Source organism: Elephantulus edwardii, unplaced genomic scaffold (assembly GCF_000299155.1).
Source record: "Elephantulus edwardii isolate Elephantulus edwardi_28Jun2011 unplaced genomic scaffold, EleEdw1.0 scaffold00008, whole genome shotgun sequence".
Taxonomy (NCBI): domain Eukaryota; kingdom Metazoa; phylum Chordata; class Mammalia; order Macroscelidea; family Macroscelididae; genus Elephantulus; species Elephantulus edwardii.
Window position 1 is genome coordinate 37,793,132 of NW_006399758.1, and position 18,317 is coordinate 37,811,448.

The 18,317-nt window shown below is 41.4% G+C and overlaps 1 protein-coding gene and 1 pseudogene across 1 annotated transcript in view; both read left to right on the forward strand.

Annotated features, from left to right (window-relative positions):
* Window positions 1–9,811: 9,811 nt before the first annotated feature.
* The window catches only part of RIPK2 (receptor-interacting serine-threonine kinase 2), a 34,937-nt gene continuing 26,431 nt past the window's right edge, over window positions 9,812–18,317 (forward strand). The window contains exons 1-2 of the mRNA XM_006880520.1: window positions 9,812–9,984; window positions 14,521–14,674. Coding sequence (XP_006880582.1) covers window positions 9,812–9,984; window positions 14,521–14,674 — 327 coding nt within the window. The remainder of the gene's footprint in view (window positions 9,985–14,520; window positions 14,675–18,317) is intronic.
* Window positions 16,224–17,469, forward strand: LOC102870311 (annotated as a pseudogene).

Genomic DNA, 18,317 nt, shown 5'->3' on the forward strand with positions numbered 1-18,317 from the left:
CTTTCTTTGGAAGTTTACTTTGTATTATTATCATTATCATTATCATTATTATTATTTATTATTATTTTATACGGGTTTATTTACAAAGTCTGTATACATTGTTTTTCACACTGGATCTTCCCCAAAGGGAAGCTTACTTTTCCTTCAAGTATCTTTCTAAATGTTTGACTGCTTTTCCATGCTCATGTGGCACATATTTCTCTCTTTGTCACTGAAAAGCATATTTATGTGACAGGAAGAAAATGTTTAATGCAAATATATAAACAAGTAAATATATGGTAATGGAAGTACTGCTGTTAGGTGCCGTTGAACGTACTACTCAAACTCACAGAAACTGTCGACACAACAGAACGTAACCGTGATTTGTCCTGAACCAGCCTTGACATTTCTGCTTTGTTGAAGTTCATTGTTGCAGCCACCATGTCAATCCAATTAACAGTCTTCTGCTCTTATTCTGAGTATTTTACCAACTACGGTGATCTTCTCAAGAATCTGGCCCCTTCTGATAACATATCCCAAATACGTCACAGGAAATACATCACCATTTACAGGTGTTTTGGGGTGTTTTTTTAAACAGTGATTTTAACGAAAGCTTACAGAAAACTTGGATTTCAATTCATTCATTGTTGCACATTTTCCTCCCTACACCCACCCCAGTTCGCTTTTCTCTTAAAAAACTTCATTTATTGTTGCACTATTTCCTCTTTCACACCCCCATCCACATTACTATGCATCTCTTATTCTGGACTGCTGTCCTGCAGATAATGCCTGATCATATATTCCTTTTAAACAGTTCTTTCCCTCATCTGTTCCAATGCAGTAGTCATTCTTTATGTCCTCTTTTCTTAGTTTCTCCCCATCTCCCATGTTGGTCCTGTTTTATAACAGTAGCATTGTAAGAGCATCATGGCTGTACTTCTTCAAAGACATTTGTTCTTTTGGAAGCCCGTAGTATAGTCAGCATTCTTCTCCAACAACATAAACTGAAGGCATACATTATTCTTCCTTCATTCTTATCCATTGTCTAACTTTCACATGCATATGATGTAAATGAAAACACCAGGCTTGAATCAGGTGCACCTCAGTTCTCCAAGTGACGGTTTTGTTTTGGAACACTTTGAAGGAAAGAGTCCTTGACAATAAATTTACCCACTGCAATACAACTACATTCAGATCATATTTGGACTCTCATGGCCTTGTTCTAATTTTCTTCAATTGAAACTTGAACTTGTGTGAAAACTGTACAGTATGTATGGAAGCAGCCAAGTCTGAGCATCACTAATTCCATGGAACAGGAGAATTACAAGAGCATCAACAACAGAAAGTCATTGACTATGAAGTCAGACACGCCTGCATGCTCCTGGCCCTCATCTTAAAATTCTCGCACCGTTCATCCCTCCCAAGGCTCTTGCTGCTCTACTACTTGTGGTTGTTGTTTTTGTTACATAAGACTCATAATTGGCCCTCCAGCAGATTCTTAGCAGCTGTAATTTGTACAGGGGACATCCATCTTTCTCCCAGTAGTAGCTGATGGATTCAAACCACTTGCTTTTGGGTTGGTTGCACAACTCCTTACCTACGAGGCTACCAGAGTTCTCTATTAGATTCACAAATTCATTCCAATTCTGGCCGCACAGAACTCATAAACTATACTCATGATTACAGGGCTTTAAGGGAAATGGTTTATTGTTATGTGCTGTCAAGTTGGAACCAACTCATACTCGAACCTCCAGCGGGTTTTCAGAAGTTGTAAATTACAGGGGAGGAGACTGCCTATCTTTCTCCCACGGAGCAGCTGGTGGATTCGAAATACCTGCTTTTGGATTGGCAGTGCAACTCTTTACCACTAGGCCATCAGAGCTCTGGACACACTCAAGTTAAACCTGGTTGATTCCCTTCACCATGATCCACACACCTTATTTGCATGCCCTCGTCCAAAAGACACTATTTATAATAATAGCAAGTGTTCTAATTCTGTTGTTATTATGTGGCATTGAGCCACCTGCAACTCATAGTGACCCTATATACAATAGCTCTGAAACCTGTCCTGTCCTGAGTCAGTCTCACTGACCCTCACAGACACACCTACCCCATTGCCCTAGTCACTGTCGCAATCCCCCTCATCTAGGTCTTCCTCTCCTGTGCTGTCCCTCCACTCTTCTAAGTATAATTTCCTTCTCCAAGTGTCAGTCCCTCCTGTAAGACAGAGCCTCAAAATCCTAGCCTCCAAGGAGAAACTTGGTTTCACCCTCTCCAAGACAGACTAAGGTGCACCTGATACAGACCATAGTCTTCAAAATGGTGTGCTATGTGTCAGAGAGCTGGACAGTGACTAAGGATGTTAGAAAAAGAATTGATGCCTTTGAGCTGTGGTGCTGGAGAAGAGTGTTGACTATACCATGGACTGCTAGGAGAACAAACGGGTTTGTCCTGGAGAGGGTGAAAACAGGCTGCTCCTTGGAGACAAGGATTCTGAAGCTTTGTCTGACATACTTTGGGCATGTTGCAAGGAGGGACCAGGACCAGTTCTTGGAGAGAGACATCATGTTTGGGAGGGTGGAGAGATGGCGCAGGAGAGGAAGACCCTCGATGAGATGGATCGATTCAGTGATTGAGGTAAGAGGAGAGGTGTGTCAGAGATAGTGAGGTTGGCACATGATAGAGCAGGGTTTAGGACCCTTGTACATAGGGTCATTATGAGTCACAAGTGACTCAATGGCATATAACAACAAGATAGACCTGTTTTGTTGGCAGTCCATGCTATGCTCAAAACTCTTCTCCAGCACCACATCTTAAAGGCATCAAGTCTCCTTTTATCATCCCTTGTCATTATACAGCTCTCTGATGCATAGTAAGTTAATTGTGAAGACCATGGACTGGGATCAGGTGCACCTTAGTCTCTAGACTGACATTGTTGCTTCTCAGTACTTTGGAAAGGCCTGAGAGCAGGTCTTTTGATTTCCTGACTGCTGTTGCAAAGAGTGTTGATTAGAGAGCACAGCAAGCTGTAACTGCTAACAACCTCAATCTCCACTCCACCCATCATGGTGCTGCCAAGTGACACACTTATCCCATTAGTAGGGCACAAAAACCTAACATTTGTCCTAGGGAGCTCTTGTGGCCTAGTGGCAAGAAGCTGCACTGCAATCCCAAAGGCACTTTGTTCAACTGTTCTGTGGGAAAAGGATGGGAAATCTCACCCTATGGGATTAACTGCCTCTGAAAATCCACTTAACGATCAGCTATGGGTCTTTTCTTACTCTATGGTATACAACAACAACCACCTAAGCACATAGTGAAAGTCAAGGCCAATGGCTAGAAAAGCTATACTGAATAGCTCATTACAGTACAAATTAAATTTGAGAAAACTATGGTCTGTCTGTCCCACTCTCAGACTCTGGCCTTGTTCTGATTTATAACCTCACGCTTCTCTGCTATTTGCTCCCACACGTAGCTGATGTCACTACTAAGTACTTCTTCTAAGGAGGTTCATGTGTATATTTCCTATTCATGTTTGTTTTTAAAAGATATTTTAAATTAATAAATAGTTGATCCAACAAAAGTCTATCATGCAACTCAGTCCCATAAGGGCAAATACTGTATAAAATCATTATTGTAGAACAAGTATGAGGATCCATGGGGGAAGGAAAGCAGAGGGGTGAGGATGGGCGGGGGGTGGGGGAAGGTGCGGTCAATCATAGGGTTGCACAATTTGATGGGTGGAGTGGGTGGATGAAGGAAATGGGGAAGATCCGGTGTGAAAAATGATGTATACAAACTATAAATAAACCAATACAAAATATTTTTTTAAAAGGCATGTTGTTGTTGATTGGTGTCAAGTCAAGCACAACTCACAGTGACTGTGTGAATAAAAGGCCTGAAACCTTCTTATAACTACCATTGTTAATCAAAGTTCATAGCATTTCCAGAGGCATGTTATTTAGGAAGCGGATGCCACTCCTGCTTCCATAAAAAGGCATAGATCAACAGTAATTAATGATATAAACCACATGTATATGAATGATTGTGTAAACTACAATGTACATGAATGAAATACAATGTGTGTGAATGATTGTATACAAATCAATTAAACAATATAAATTTTGGAAAAAAAGAAAAAGTTTATCCTGCAATCTTTGGCTCCATTTCTAACACCAAGCCCAAATTTCCCAACTAGAAATACTTCTTTTCCCAACTTTTGCATTTCAATGACCAGCTATTATTAACCCATCTAAATTGCATACTCAATCAAATTGAGATTGCAAAAGTTCATAGAAATCATTCATTTCCTCATCTTTGTCCTTACTGATTGGTGCATAAATCTGAATACTTTTAATATTAGCAAGTTTAAGCATATAAATATTATTATTGACAGGATGACCTTGAACCTTTTTTTTTTTTAAGAAAGAAGGAAACCCTTGTTTCATTAAAATATGTACAGCAGATTTGGGAAAGGAAAAGATTCTCTTAACTGTGGCACACAAAAGCATGCATCTCCTCCAAGCTCCGAAATCCTGCGAGTGGCTTTTGGGAGCTATTTGGCTGGAGTCTTAGAAGTGGCCCCCTAAAGCTGAAGTACTCCCATCAACCTTTTCTCAACTAGTGCAGACCAAGGTATCAAAAACACTAGAGCTGGGGAAGACCTCTTCGTCAGTTGAATGAGGAGGCCTCCTTCCCTTTTCTATTATCTCTTTTGAAAGCTCTGTCCAGGCAGTCAGATGTCAATCTCCACTTGGCCTCCAGTGAGTTTTGCCCTTGAAATCAGAAGCTATAGCAGACTCAAATTCATGGGCATAATTACATCTCAGGTAGCCATCTACAGGAGGATCAGCAGGCAGTATGGGGGCAGCCTGCACAAGGACACATGATTCCGGTGTGTGCAGTGGCACCTGGATGAATAAGTGCACTGTGGTGAATGCTGCCCACTGTGTCATCAATCTGGGGAAGTCACCATGTTCAAGGCAGCAAACTTCAAAATAATCGTCTTGGGGAAACTCTCCAGGGATGATGATCAAGGTGAGAAAATCATTCAGAATTTGCTGGTACCTGCTGTCTTTCTACATCCCAACCACGATCCTGTCCTGTCTGACTCTGACAAATCCAATTTTAATCTCCTGGACAAGGCGCACATACCTGAGAGAAGCCCATCTACCTAGCATCTGCCCACCACCTCCTTCCAATTCTCACATCACAGTGGCTGACTGAAACATCCTGGATGAGATGAGGACTCCCAGCTTCAAGAATGCGCTCTACACTCCGGGGTGGTCAGAGGGGTGGACTCACTGCTGTGCGAGAAGCAGTATGACGACCATAGCATTCCAGTGAGTGTCACTAACAGCACGTTTTGTGCCAACCAGGATCTCTATCCCTTCTGACATCTGCCTGGCAGAGACAGGTGCATGGCAGTAGGGTCCTTCCCAGGACGGGCATCACCTGTTCCACACCGGCAACCAGAAGGTCTGTTCAACTGGAGCTACAACTTAACATGCAGCCACAGGCTCTACACTGCCTTCACTCAAATGCTACCTTCTAAAACAGGGCTCAATTTTGTATAATCAATGATTTCCAGGAAAGTTTTCTATTTGTGGAAAGAACAATTGGAGAAGCTTAATCAATGCTTTGTCAATTAGAAATGCCTTTTTATAAAAACACGAGCAATGACTATACATATGTACCTCATTTGACAGACTTCACAGGAATCAGACTGTTTACATCTGTGAAATATGTTTATTAATAGGGAATAAACTATAGTATGCACACGTGGTTGCTGTGAAGCCGAACACTGACACTGATGAGTCAAATGCGAGAAAGGTTACCCATGGCGGACAGTGTTTGGTGAAGCTCCCTGATTAAAACAAGCTTGGAAGCAGGAGTGGCATCCACTTCCACAACAGCTTACCTCTGGAAACCCTATGAACCTGGAGAAAGGATGAAAGTTATACAGGACGTGCCCAGGACTTTGGTTCATAGGGTCACTTTAAGTCGCCTGAGACTCAAAGGTTCTTAACACCACCAACAGCATGCACAGTAACTCTTCAGCCTTAAAAACAAACAAACAAACAAACAAAAAACCCAAAGCTTGTTATGCACTCTCATGCAAAGATAAGGCATCAATTTGGAAAGGTGGAGATTCAGTTAAAGAGAGGAAGGCCCTCAACTAGGTGGGCACAGTGACTGCCGCAAAGGGCTCTAGTGTGTCAGCAAGTGTGAGGATGGCATAGGACAGGGCTCAGATCTTTTATTCACAGGTTTGCTATGGGTCATACTCAACTTGATGACACCTAACAACAACATGCAAAGATATAAAAGATATACTGTTATAGGAACAGCAAAGTGAATAGTGTGTATAGTGTGAACAGTGTTTACATATTTATATTTAAATCTTTCAACCTTTTTTTAAAATTGAAGATACATTTAAAAAAGTATACATAAGTTTAACCTCTACAGGTTTTTATAAACCAAAAACACTCAAGTAACTGACACCTAGAATCTAGGTTCTAAATCAAGAAACACAGTATTACTGGATGCTTCATTAGGGCCCGTTCTAGTCATGACCTGCCCCCTACAAGACATAATCTTAGTTGTTCACAAGACAGATTCATTTATATTTCATATTAATAGGCTCTAAGTATGTTCTCTTCTGTGTCTGGCTTTGTTTATAAACAGTATTTTTATAGTTTATTTAATCTCCTTGTCTTTAGTATTTCATTGTGTAAAGAAACCACAGGTTATGTACTTTCTGTTTATGGACTATATATAATTTAATGCTATTATAAATCAAACTATTAGAAACAATATAATGTGTGAGATAGAGATATCTGCATGCCTACAAAAGGAATTTCTGGGTCACAGAGGCTACATCAGTTTTAGTACCACACTTTTTACCTGTCTAGCACCATAAACCATTTTTAAAAATGCTGTTTTGTAATTTTTATTTTCCAAAGAATGAAATATTTGTAAGTTCTGTGTACGGTTTTTCAGATATATCACGTTTTCATAGCTATATCACAGATCAGTATTTATCATTAGATATATCATCAATTAATATAGTTTCCCAAATACTCAAAATTAAACAACAGATTATGTCAAAATCATTTTCTAGAGCCTTTCCTCTTGGAGCCTGCCCCCTCTATGCTCCAGAAAATGGTTTGTTTTCCACTCTGTCACAAATGTCTCATCCTGGAATTTCCTTTTATATTATCTTGATTCTGTTTTCTGGATCTCATGTCCTCCCCCACCCCCTTCACCAATCTTTTGTTGAGGTATCTTTCCTAGCAGCTTTCATAAATGAAAAGCAACTGTTTACATTCCTTTACTTGTAAACTAAGGGCTCAGGTGAAAATTTGTAGTTGAGTTATGCTGCTAACCCAGAGACTAGGGTCTCCTGTGGTTTACATCCATCAGCCACTCTGGAGAAAAACAGGCAATCCCTTCCATTAAGATTTTCGGCTTTGGAAAGCCAGTGAAGGTTTCCTGTGAGGTGGAACTGACTCAATGGCAGTGAATGAGTGAGCGAGATGTGCAAATATTTTTCTTTTACCCTTATACTGGTTACACAGTTTAGCTAAGTATGGAACTCAAGGATGGAAGTTCTTTTATAAAATTTTGAATAATTTTCACTCTTTAATTTTGTGCTTATTATTAAACGTAAGTAAAAATATAATATAAATACTAAATTCCCGTTCCTGTATTTCATATTCTTTTCTCCAAAATCTTTGTGTTTTCACTTTATTCCTAATGTTCTGATCTTCTTCAATTCAAGGACCCTGGTGACCAGTGGAGATCTGGTGGTCTGATGGGTAACAGAGTTGTGTTGCCATACCAAATAGTTCAAATCCACCAGCTGCTCCAAGGGAGAAGGAAAGGTTATCTTCTCTTGTGCGATATACTGCCTCAGAAACATCTGCAGAGTTGGCTCTGAATCTGTTCTGACTCAAGGGGCACTTAACAACAGCAGCAACAACAGAGGATTAAGCAGTGGCTTACTAATTGCAAAGTTGGTGGTTTGAATCTATCAGTTGTTTCTCAGGAGAAAGATTCAACAGTCTGCTTTCATGACGATGTACAACCTCAGAAACTCTTGCGGCAGTTTTACTGTGAGTTATAAGCAACTAGAGGGCACGGGTTTGATTTAGGATATTTTGGTTTCTTTTTCCGATTCCATTTGGATACGTGGGTGGGTCCTTTCCACCTACAGACGCTTGTCCTTCAGTCCTGAATTTGGAAAATTCCCTGCCTGCTGATTTTTTTTTTTTTGGTGGGGGGAGTTGTTTCTCTCTCTCTCTGTTTAACTCTTAGTTTGTGAGATGGCTGTAGATAGTAGGATTAATGTGAAAGCTTTTTAGCACTTTTAGGAGCAAAAACTGTTCAATAATAAAGTACTCCATATCAGACCTTATCCTTAGATAAGAACTAAGGTTTTTTTTATTATTATTAGCATCAAAATCTTAAGCAAACTATTTCCTAACAATTAGTCGCTGTGCACAAACACGGGAAATATTGAAAGGAAATAGCAGAAAGGAAATCCGGGTGGCTTTGTCCATTGGGATTGGTACCGCCAACTTAAGAGGTCGTGCCTCTGCGGGTTCAAATCCATCAGAAGCCCCACTGGAGAAAGATGGGCATTCTCATCCTACGAGATTTACAACCTCGGAAACCCACTGGAGGGTCAGCTATGAGGGGGTTCCGACTACCAAAATGAGTTTGAGTTTTGATAGGCAGAAATCCTTTACTATTTAATCAGGTATTCCTTACTACTGGATTGGAATCCATTACATACCCTTAGTGATACCTTATATAACAGTTGTACTATCCCTAAAGTAATCATTTAAGTAGAAAAGTGGATTTTGTTTGTTCCCGTTTTTAACTGGGAAAATAAAGGGAAAGGTCTACAGTCTTCCCCACCGCTGGCATTAGAAATTTACTTCAATCCTCTGATATTTTTTAAAAGATCTTTGTAGTCTTGCAGGAGTTAGATGGACTTTTTCAAGGTCACTTTCATCTCCATAAGTAACTCTGGATAGGGAGAAGAGAAGAAAATAAATTTTTAGCAAAAGAGCATGTATCAATAGGTAAACAGCAGAATAGATTCCCCTCTGAAGTTTCGTCATCTACCCCTCCTTCCCAAAGGAGCTGCCAAGTGAAGCAAGACAGGAATCTAGCGGGCAGGTGCACTGACCCTTTCTTGGGATCCTCCTGCTGGAGCCCTGGGAACGCGCGCCCAGGGCAGAGCGCACTCCGCGCAGGCGCAGAGGCGGCCCCGGCTCCCGGTCCCCACGCCTCATCTCCGGTGTTGAGCAACTTCCCAGACAACACGCGGCGGACATTAAGAATTCACCCGAGTGGGAGGGCTCGCTGACCAATCGGAAACCGGCCAGCCGACAGCAGGAAGGGACTTTCCCAAAAGCCAAACCTTTCCATCCTTCGAGACAAAAGGAGGGCTCCCAGGCCCCGCCAGAGAGGAGAAGGCAGCCGAAGCGGTGCGACACCGGCGGGCGGAGGAGCGCGGGCCTCGGGTCGGGACTGGAAGCCGCTCCCAGGGCCGCCGCCGCTCGCGTCGCCGGCGAAATTTGGAAGAGGAGGAGCTTGCGGGCCGGGACCTCCTCCTCGCGGCGGAGCCGTCGATTGGACCCTCGAGAAGTCGGTCGCGGCCCCGGAAAAGCAGCTGCAGCAGCGCAGGCTCCGGCCGTGGCTGGCGTGGGCCGCGGGGCCATGGGCGACCTCGCCACCTGACGTCTTGCGAGCACCGAGAGCCTCCGCCGGCCGCCCCGTCCCGGGGCCCGAGGCCCGAGCGCCCGCGCCTCCCGCCGCCATGGACGGCGAGGCCATCTGCAGCGCCCTGCCCACCATCCCCTACCAAAAGCTCGCCGACCTGCGCTACCTGAGCCGCGGCGCCTCGGGCACCGTGTCGTCCGCCCGCCACTCGGACTGGCGCGTCCAGGTGGCCGTGAAGCACCTGCACATCCACACCCCGCTGCTCGACAGGTAGGGGCCTTAGCTCGCCGGCACCCCTTCCCTGGACACCTCCCGGGCGGGAGGACTCACGAGCCGTAACAGCCACGATCGCCGGGGTCGCCCTACCCCTGGGCTCTGGACCAGCTGTTCGAGCCCCGTCTCTGCGGATGCACAGTGAATCTCGGCTCGTCCTCACCGCCTCTCTCTGCGTCCCGCCCTTGCAGCTTTCTACCTGTGCTGCCTCCAGTCCTCCCTTCATACTATCCCGGGCTTCTCCAGACAGCAAAACTCGGCTTCGCAGCCTAACTCTCGCTGCCCTCGTCTTTGAAAGCGATGTACCTATATCGCGGGTGTGGTTTTTTTTAATTGCTTGGGCGGGGGTAGGTGGGGGGAGCCGGTCTTTCAAATCCCATTTTTATTATTAGTCAAAAATGATTAATCGAGCGCTTGATCTGTGGCTGTGAAATGGAAATGTGTTCCAGTGCACGTGCACACTGCGATTCAAACATTGCATTCGAAGAATTGAAACGTTCGTTAATCGGCATATAGCGATAATATGTTGTAATATTATAAACGATGCTATCAGAATTCATTTTATGGGAGGTGGGTTGTGTGGTTTGGGGTTTTCGTTGGTTTAGTTTGGTTTTGAGTTTTGTTTTTTGGGTTGTTTTTTTTTTGTTTTTTTTAATGTGACTACTAGAACTTTTGAAATCACAGGGCTTGCATAATTGGACAGCGCTGCCTCCTAGAGCTGAATGAAGTTTTCTTTGAGCCTTCTGTTTCTATTTTGCTTGTAGTTCAGCACTGGATCTTGTTGAACTTTCAGGATCAATCTCAAAATGAAAGTTTCCTTTTTGCACTTTCTCCCGGGGAAGATCCTAGAGAATGTGTGTGTGTGTGTGTGTGTGTGTGTGTGTGTGTGTGTGTGTGTGTGTTGGGGGGTGAGTTTTTGTTTGGGGGTTTTTTGTATGTTTTTTTGGCTCTGGCAGTAAACTGAATCAAAGAGTGTTAAATGGTCAAAGACTGTTGAATGTCGCTTACAGCCAGGGACAATTTTAGTATGATGTCCAGGTTTTCAGGAAAGCTAGTGCTAGTGTCTCCTCCAGAGAAATATTACAACCTTGTAAACCTGTGATTATGTCATTCAGTCAGTGGGTCTGGTCTGTCCTGCCTTCTCTCTTTCTCAGAGGGATCTAACTAAGGCGTGCATTCCGTTTTCAAGGGAGTTAATATTCATGATTATTAGATTCTCTTCTCCTCCCCAATATCTAATGTGAGAATAAGTTAAACTCTGCTGGCCTTGTGTCTAGGAGTGGTGCTGCCAATTGAAAGACACCCAGTTGGACTCCACTAGCTCCTCCACAGGAGAAAGGCAGGCATTCTCCTCCTGTGCAAGTTACTGCCTCTGAAAACCTGCTGCAGGGTCAACTAGGAGTCGTTTCCTACTCAATGGTACATAACAAAGATAGCATGTATCTGATTGTCCAGAGCCTCTGGTATCCACTGTATCATTCAACAGCTTTGCTTGGGTATCTGACTCTGCAGTTTTTCTTTGCCATACCAGGCTTGATGAACCTCATCTCACAGGTTTAGGACACTTCTGGAGACTCTTCCCACATTTTTATATACTGTTGTCCACATCCAGTGATCTACAGGGTGTGTGTGGTGTCTGTTTATAGGAGGCAAGTGCTTGAGCAAGTGTGTGTATAGAGTCAGCCTGCAAGGGTCATGGTGGTTCAGAGAGGATAGAAATATTCTAGAACCTGTTAGGCCATAAAAATGCTGGGTTTGAAGGAACTAGATCCCCAGACCTTTCTTTTGAAGCATCTTTCGGTGAATTCAGACCTCCCGTGTTCTTTTTAACAGCCGAGCATTTTAACCGTTTGTCCCAGGAAAGTAAATGCAGGACGATTTCCATGCAACTCACTGCATAGAGTCCGAGTCCAGCCTATAGTGACCCTCTCCTTCAGCCTGTACTTCTTTAGAGAAGCATCCTGTTCCCTTTTCTCATTCATAATGACTAGTGGATTTGAATGGTTACCAACTTTGTTATACACTGTGGCACCAGACCAGAGCTCCTTGTTTGTAAATTTCATGAAAGCAGATTTCAAAACTTGATCTATATGGTTTCCTTACAGGGTATTAGATGACTGATAGCAGATAGAAACTTTGCACTTTGCCCTCTTACAACTTTTCCCTTAAACATAACTATTTTTAAACTTTCTGCTCTTTTAGTTTCCTTTTTGTTACTTGTTTTTCATGTAGACTTTGTAATCTATTTCGGAATGTCTGCTGCTGTTATTTCAACAGTCATTCATTCATCAGGAGGTTGAATCATCGCCACTTACCTAATAGTCCCTTGAGGTGTTTGTGTTGTTGCTGCCTTAGTGGGTGAAAAGTGATAAACTTCCAGTTCCCTTCTTTTTTTTTTTTTTTTATTTTCTGAATTCTTGACTAGGTAGTCAGTCACTCACTGGTCTTGGTATTCTATCCAGCAGATGTGTTTTCCTTTTTACTTCCACTGCTCTCTTTACAGATTGTCATTGCTTCATGTCCTAACCCTTGTTAAACCACTTACCATCTGACTTTCACACTCTAGTCCTGTCTGCTCATACTACATCCTGTTGTCAAGGTCGTCGTCTTAAAAATGTGTTCTTCTGATGCCACTCCCTTGTTCAGAAATCATCAGTGACCCACCAATAAAATTCAAACACCTTAGTAAGACTTTAAGACTCTGAGATGTGACCTACCAAACTTGCCTTCACTCCTTTTACTCTGTTGCCTAAGCTTACCTGTATTAAACAGTTCACTGCTTTCCAATCATAGCCTTTACTTTATGTTCATTGAATTAATTTGATTCATATCAATGAACATCTCTGCCTTGCACCAGGCACTGTTTCAAATCACATGAAAGGGCTCCCCAGAAGTAAAGAGCTAAAACATTGCCATTTGTCTCTCACTGGTGGCCTAGTGGCAAGAAGCTGCACTGTACTCCTGAAGGCTAACTGTTCTAATCCACCAGCTGCTCCACAGGAGACGGGTGGGCAGTCTCATTCAGTGCGATTAACTGCCTCTGAATATCCATGTGAGGGTCAGCTATGGGTCAGCTCATCAATAATAACCGCCCTTTGTGGAGGCCTCATTCATGTTGGCTGCCCTCTCTCCAGTGGTTGAAATGTTGGCTGTCCTTGAGATTGTAGTTCAAATCCCACTTCTGATCCTATTTCTCTGAAGACGGCTGTAATTCCTCTAGCCCCAGTTTACTCTTTGTTCTGAACTCTCAGAGCCCTTCATACTTTTACTTTTTAATGGCACTTATACCACATTCTGCCTTTTAATTTTATGCTCTTACTGTGTTTTACAAGATGTCTAAATATATTGAATGTAGCCATTAATTTTTTCTTTATTTCCTAGCATGCCAAACACAGAACTTTAATCACAGTAAAACTGTAATATTGCCTTGCCTTATATATGAATAAGCAAACGAACACAGGATCCTGCGTTACATGATAAGAGGTTTTAAGCATTTACCTGTTTTCCATGTTTTTTCTGCATTTCATTATATAATTTCTACCTATCATTGACATTTATGCAAGTATTATCATATGGCTATGTAAGTTTTTTTTAATATTCAGGGTATTTGGTAAATAATAAGAATAAAATATATTATTCTAATAAAATCTGATAGTTTAATTACAATTTTAATTTAATTAACTTAAGAATTAATAGCTTTAGGTATCAACCCTGGCTTATTCTCAACAGAATAGAGCTACCCTGTACGGTTTCTAAGTTTGTAAATCTTTTTGGAAGTAGACTCCTCTAGCTGCCTTCTGGGTTTGAACTGCTAATCTTTCAGTTAGTAGCTGAGAGCTTTAACTACTGTGTTACAAAGACTTGTCAACTTTAGTATAGACAGACTTTATAAACTTTGTCTAGAACACTGTGTTGTGTCCCTTTTCTAGGAAGAGTACAGTAATAACATTTATATAACAGTTTTACCTGATAATGGGTTATAGAAATTATTCTGATCTCTAAACAAACCTATGGGATAAGTCAATAGATATCATTCCTCTTTTAAATACATTGACAGTAAGGGGGTGTAAGTATGGAGAAAGGATAAACCTCCAGTTCCCTGCTTTTTAATGGGTTGTAGGAAATGCAACCTGGGTGCTCCTTAGAGGCAAGGAGAGTGAAACTTTTCTCACTTTGGGCATATTTTCAGAAGGAACCATTCCTTAGAAAGAGACAGCATGCTGGCAAAGGTAGAGGGTCAACAAAAGAGAGGAAGACCCTCAGCGAATAGGTGGACATAGTGACCATCACAGGACTTGAGCATGACAGATCGAAAGGATGGTTCAGGATAGAGCAAGGTTCAGATCTGTTGTTCATGGTGTTCCGGGGACTCAGGTGACTCGATGGCACCTAAAGGCAACAAGGGATGTAGAAATCGCATAGTGTGGCATATCAATGAAGTAATGAGGAAAAATCTAGGCTTCTTTAACCTTAGGGGTCTAGTCATTGTGCATTTTTCATTGCTGAAAATAATTATTTGTTTTATTTCCTTAGTGAAAGAAATGATGTCTTAAGAGAAGCTGAAATTTTACACAAAGCTAGATTTAGTTATATTCTTCCAATCCTGGGAATTTGCAATGAGATTGAATTTTTGGGAATAGTTACTGAATACATGCCAAATGGATCATTAAATGAGCTTCTACATAGAGTAAGTATTCTATATTCGCAGATATTATAATAACTTTTTGTTATTTAAACTGTATAATGCTCTGGTTGTACATTGGATGTTATTCACAAACAAAGCTAAAATAAAAGTAGTATAATGTAATTATTGTAAAATTTTGCCTTTTAGTATCTTTTGTGTTTTTAAAAATACTTTGTATTCTAAGAGACCTATGCTTCTGTCTTAGGGTTTACCCTGAATTCCATTTCAGCAAACGCGTACAGACAAATAGGAATAGCAGAGAGAGAGAAAAGATAAAATACACACAATGTACAAAATCCACTAATTGTTAAGCCAGGTGTTACTGTATGTTAAGTATCATTTAACATTAATACTATGTATACGAGTTCCTAAATTCTTAATTAACTAGTCCAAATAAATCTATCCATAAGTTAGATACCTTCGTTTTTTCTGAAGATACTCTGTAACTCTGGGCTTCATTGTGCATCCTATCAGTAAACATATTTGCGGGTCTTCATCTGTAAAATATGTATATTAATATGTGGGCTTTTTTTATGCTTACATCATTAATGTTATCTCAAATAAGTAGTTTCCCCTGATAAATCTTTTTCTCTTTCACGTTCTTGATGCCTTTTCTGAAACTGGTTTCATTAAAATGAAGTCGTAAAGGAGCAATGATTTTATAAAACATGGGTGAGTTTAGAAAATATTATGCTGAGTGAACCAACTGAACCTCATAAGGACAAATACTGCATAAGATCATTATTATAAAAATAGAAGGATAACTAGTAAGATGTGTATGAAAGCCGCAGGTAGGGGTGGGAGGGAGGGAGGAATCACTAGGATAAGAGCGGGCGGGGGTGGTGGTGAAGGAATTAGCAAAGATCCAATGTAGACCTGAAAAAAAGCAGCAATAGTAGGATGAGTCAGTGATGATTAATTTTATAAACTACAATGTGTATGAGCAATCAGTTTGAAACACACAGTGTGAATGTAGAAATGTGTGAAAAGCAAGGTACATGAATGATATACTATGTATATGAATTTTGTAGGCAAACCAATATAAAATAAGTACAAAGTGGAAGAAAGAACTAGGTAGGAGAAGCTGTAAAATCCAGTTACTGGACACTCCTAAATTATAGTACTTCCCAGCACTCTGGAAATGAATGAGGTCAGAGTAGGTCCACTGTCAGCTACTTATACAGCAACTTCCTCTTTGCTTTGAGACACCTCCCATTCTATTTACGACATGTGACTAAGGATGAAATAATGTATTAATGCTAAGCTATATGTGAACTATTAATAAAGTACATTTTCTTTTTTTAAAATGAAGACAGGTAGAAATTCTGTTGTTTTGCCACACCCAGGTAGATACTTTGCCACCCCATTTTGGAGCCATTAGAAGTTCTAGTCTCTGTTTGGGCGGGTGTTGTGGTAGTTTTTGGACACAAAAGACTACTCTGCCTCCAGGAGCCAGGCAAGCCAGGCTTGGCCTAGGGTTTAAGGTGGCAGCACAGGGCTTCCAGCCTGGAAGAAGAGTCGGCGGCCATGTTCTCCCAAAGACAACATTCTGAGGGTGAAGAGGAAGTTGTTTATCCAAGCAATGAGCAAAGGAACAATAAATACCTTGCTGGATGAACTACTAGAAAAAAAAGTACTGAAGCAGGAGGAGATGGAGACAATTAGAGATGAAAACGCTACAGTCATGGAGAAAGCCCGAGTCTTGATTGACTCCATTATAAAGAAAGGTCCACGGGCATGTGAGATATGTATCAGTCATATTCGTGAAGATCCTTTCCTTGAAGAGAAACTGGGATTCACCTCAGATCCACAGTCTGTGAAAGACTCCAGTACACAAGAATTGCCAGCAGAGCTACTTTTCATGCAAGCTTCCTTGACAGTACAGGATAACCCAGCAAAGAACTCAGGATCAGGAGGAATTCTTAAACTCTGCTCACCAGATACAGCGCGATTAATGCAGCAGAAAATGGCATCAGAGGTGCTATGGCCATAGCACAAGGATCAGGGCGAAAGATATACTTGAAGAGAATTCAAAATTTATCCAGTGAAAGAAAAAGGCAATCGCACACGTCTTGCACTCATTATCTGAAACACAGGTTTTAAGAGTCTTCCTAAGAGGAGTGGTGCTGAGGCTGATCTCAGTGGGATGAAGATGCTTCTAGAAGGACTGGGATACCATGTGATTGTGAAACAAGATCTCACTGCTTCAGACATGACAGCAAAACTGACGACATTTGCTGCCCACCCAGAGCATGAGAAATCCGACAGCACCTTCCTGGTGTTCATGTCCCATGGTATTCAGGATGGTATTTGTGGGAAGAATTTCTCTGAAGAAAATTCAGATGTCTTACACGTCAACTCCATATTTCAAATGCTGAACACTCGAAACTGTCCAAAATTGAAGGACAAACCCAAAGTGATCATTATCCAGGCATGCCAAGGTGAAAACCAAGGAGTGGTGTGGCTACAGGATTCAGTAAAAATGTCTGCAAGCAGTTCCTCGCAGGATACAGAGGATTATGAGGACGATGCCATTAAAAGATCTCACGTGGAAAAGGATTTTATAGCTTTCTATTCTTCAACACCAGATAATGTTTGTTAGAGACATCCAACACTGGGCTCTCTTTTTATTAAAAGACTTATTGAACATCTACAAGAATATGCTGCATCCTGTCACCTGCAGGCAATTTTCCCAAAAGATACAATGTTCATTTGAGATGCCAGATGGTAAAGCCCAAATGCCCACCACTGAAAGGGGCACTTTGACTAGATAGTTCTACCTCTCCCCAGGATATTAAAATAATAAGAAGCCAGGGATCCTGTAATTCAGTACCTGTTCTTAGAATCAGGTCTGCAGGACACGGACATTTCTTTAAATATTCAAATAAATCTGAAATAAAATAATTAAAAAAAAAAGTTCGAGACTCACCTTCAGAGAGATTACTAAATATCCGAAGGAATCATAAAACCTAGATTGAGCTCTCTTCTACACTTATTTGCAGAATTGGAAACCTCCATATTCACTTACACTGCAGAAAGACCTGGTTACTGTGGTTTTCATAAAAGATTACATTTCTTATTAATTAAAATATTTACTTGCTCAAAGGAAAGGAGCTGTATGTTTGCTCTCATAGAACATCTTTGTCATTGAATTACAGCCAACTCATAGATGTCCCTCCAGTCTGTTTCAAGAATTATGAATTGCCTGAGAGAAGATTTCCTTTCCTTCTCTTGCAGAGTCACTGGTGGATTCAGACAGGTTCAGCCTTTGGGTTAACAGCGCAACTCTCTACAGACAAAGCCACCAGAACTCCTCCTGTGTATGCTAGAGGAAGTAATGTTCAACTCTGCTGTTCCTGTCCACCAAAATAGCATAGTAAATTGTTGGAAAAAACCTCAAAATGCAGTGTAATTTATCTCAGCTACTTTGTCCTGCCTTTCCTGTTTGATCTCCAAACTAGAAACTACCTTATTTGCTGAAAAAATTCTCAAGAATGGTCTTGAACTTTCAGTGGAAGCATACTCTTAAGGAAAATGCACCCAATGGCATGTGGCCTGGTGCCTGATAATTCATTGTCAGCCTTCCCATAATGTTTATTTTTTTCTTAGTATGTTGAGTCTCCAGGAAAACAAGAGACTTTTCTCC